The 2,500-nt window shown below is 51.9% G+C and overlaps 2 protein-coding genes across 2 annotated transcripts in view; both read left to right on the top strand.

Moving 5' to 3' along the window:
* Positions 1-864, top strand: part of eIF2gamma (eukaryotic translation initiation factor 2 subunit gamma) — a gene marked incomplete at its 3' end in the record, with an annotated part of 9,418 nt that extends 8,554 nt beyond the window's left edge. The window contains 1 exon segment of the mRNA XM_037225903.1: positions 695-864. Coding sequence (XP_037081798.1) covers positions 695-864 — 170 coding nt within the window.
* Positions 1-2,500, top strand: part of LOC119103139 (limbic system-associated membrane protein) — a 96,730-nt gene that overhangs the window by 76,291 nt on the left and 17,939 nt on the right. The window lies entirely within an intron of this gene.

The raw sequence follows: 2,500 nt of genomic DNA, 5'->3' as shown, positions 1-2,500 counted from the left end.
GCCCTCACGCCTCCTGTACGTAATTGGTCGGATGCCTTCACGCCTCCTGTACGTAATTGGTCGGATGCCCTCACGCCTCCTGTACGTAATTGGTCGGATGCCCTCACGCCTCCTGTACGTAATTGGTCGGATGCCCTCACGCCTCCTGTACGTAATTGGTCGGATGCCCCGCCTCCTGTACGTAATTGGTCGGATGCCCTCACGCCTCCTGTACGCACCCAATTATCGCTTGCGATCGTAATGGCGATTTATTTGACCGAATGGGCACGTAGGACGGGATGGTTTGACTCCGTGACGGCTACCCTGACAACAGGCAGGGGGACCAACTGGTGGAGGAGATTACGCTTCAAGTGTGGACATTACCTCTCAGCTGATCATTACCGACCCTGTGTTCTTCTCGTATCCTCTCTCATATCTCGCTGTCCGCTGTTATTATCTCCCTCCTTCCCATCCGCTGTGTCCGCCGCGGTGCGCTGACCGTCTGCTGTGTGGCACGCTGTAGTAGGCTGTCGCCGAACCATTAAACCACGGTGCATGTCTGATCACGGAACAATAGCGATGATACTGAATATGGTTGAATTTGCAGGGTATCAGTTCTTTCCAATGTCTTGGCTTTGTCCTGCTCGTGAAGTTGTTGATGAAGGCGATGGTGCTGCAACTGACTGACCGTGCTGCGTGGTTGTGTGAATCGCAGGCGTGGGTACCAAGATTGACCCGACACTGTGCCGCGCCGACCGGATGGTGGGTCACGTGCTGGGTGCTGTGGGCGTCCTGCCCGACATCTTCACCGAGCTCGAAATCTCACTCTTTCTGCTTCGCCGGCTGCTCGGAGTCCGCACCGAAGGAGACAAAAAGGGAGCCAGGGTAAGCACCGAATGAGACAAAAGAGGAGCCAGGATAAGTACCAAGGGAAATAAAGAGGTAGCCAGGGTAAGCACCAATGGGGGTTAAGAGGGAGCCAGGATGAGCACTGAGGGAGGTAAAGATGGAGCCAGGGGAAGCACCGAGGGAGATAAAGAGGTAGCCAGGGTAAGCACCACTGGGGGTTAAGAGGGAGTCAGGGTGAGCACCGAGGGAGGCAAAGACGGAGCCAGGGGAAGGACCGAGGGAGATAAAGAGGTAGCCAGGGTAAGCACCAATGGGGGTTAAGAGGGAGCCAGGATGAGCACTGAGGGAAGCAAAGGCGGAGTCAGGGGAAGCGTCAATAGAAGAAGAGGACCCAAGGTGAACACTAAGGGACACAAAACAGAGAACTTCGTAACCTTGGGGGGAGATGGTTGTCAAGGCCTTGATTAGGGTGAGCACAGAGGGACAGAAAGTAACCCAAGAGAGATAAATCTAGCTTGGCTAGAGACCGAGAGAAAAAGTAGCGAAGATAAATCCCAAAGGAGACAACTGAAGGTTAGTGCAGTCATGTAATGCGGCACTTGCGGTTAAGCGACCTGGGAAAGTTGGCGTTGGAAAGTAGGGAGCGGGGTGCCGTAATAAAACGCTGCGGGTGACCAATGATGCAAACCAATGATGGATAACCACTTTTGCTGCCAAGCTCGTTGTGCTGTAGTTTGTAGGTGTCAGTCGGTTGCGTTTTGGGGAGAAAATGTGTATTTGATTAGTGATTTCGACCTGACCTCGTTAAAGATCACGGCAAGCTCTGTTGAACATTACTTTTTCAATTAAGCGGAATGGGGGCAAAGCTTTGAACTTTCTCAAAAAAGCGGCAGGACTGGTTTTGTTTGGACATTAGGCAGAGCGTGGCGTTGATAAGCGTACTTACGCTGGGCTCCGAACGGAGTCAGAATCGTTTCCGAAATCAACTGAATTTTTTGTAGCGCTAGGTCGGGATCGATTCCTTTAATATTCATTGTGAGTCGGAGTGGGAATAAAGCCGACAGGAGCGGCAGTGGATTGGCTTGGATGGATATGCGAGTAACACATATACCAGCGGTATGAAATATTGTGTGCCGATCAAATGGTACTCATTCAGGCATAATTGCTTTGCCATCAAAGTGAAATGTCCCATGTAGGCTTTTGTCAGACTCATGGAATAGATTATCTCCTCGACTGGTTGCCCCAGATTCTGGACCGATTTCAGAGTGGTCGAGTATCCTTGAGTCGGAGTCGTTTCAAAGTTGTGCTGTGCTGCTCGGAGTCACGGTGGCGATCAACCCCGGGGGCTCTGAGTCGGAATCGATTCCACGGAAGCGTAATCAAGTGCGAGTATCCTTATAGGAGGCCCGGTTGACGACAGACTATGCTGTATCTAGGCACTCAAAGTGGCGGTCAGGAGGTGACGAAGGCAGGATATCCAAGATAAATCTCCAAGATAAACCAAGGGATGCAAGGTATTATATTGGATAGGGAGTGAGGAGGAGAGCCAGAGCGATGTGACCATCCGCCGAGGACAAGGATGGCGTGTAGCAAAGAACAAACACTGGGTGTATGTGCGGTATAGAGGGGATTAAAGGGACCACGGGACTAGGGTCTGGTCAAGTGTGCCAGG

This window comes from Pollicipes pollicipes, unplaced genomic scaffold (genome assembly GCF_011947565.3).
Source record: "Pollicipes pollicipes isolate AB1234 unplaced genomic scaffold, Ppol_2.1 Scaffold_5724;HRSCAF=6776_pilon_pilon_pilon, whole genome shotgun sequence".
NCBI classification, from domain to species: Eukaryota; Metazoa; Arthropoda; class Thecostraca; order Pollicipedomorpha; family Pollicipedidae; genus Pollicipes; species Pollicipes pollicipes.
The sequence above is the reverse complement of the archived record's forward strand: the minus strand, read 5'-3'. Positions and strand labels throughout refer to the sequence as shown.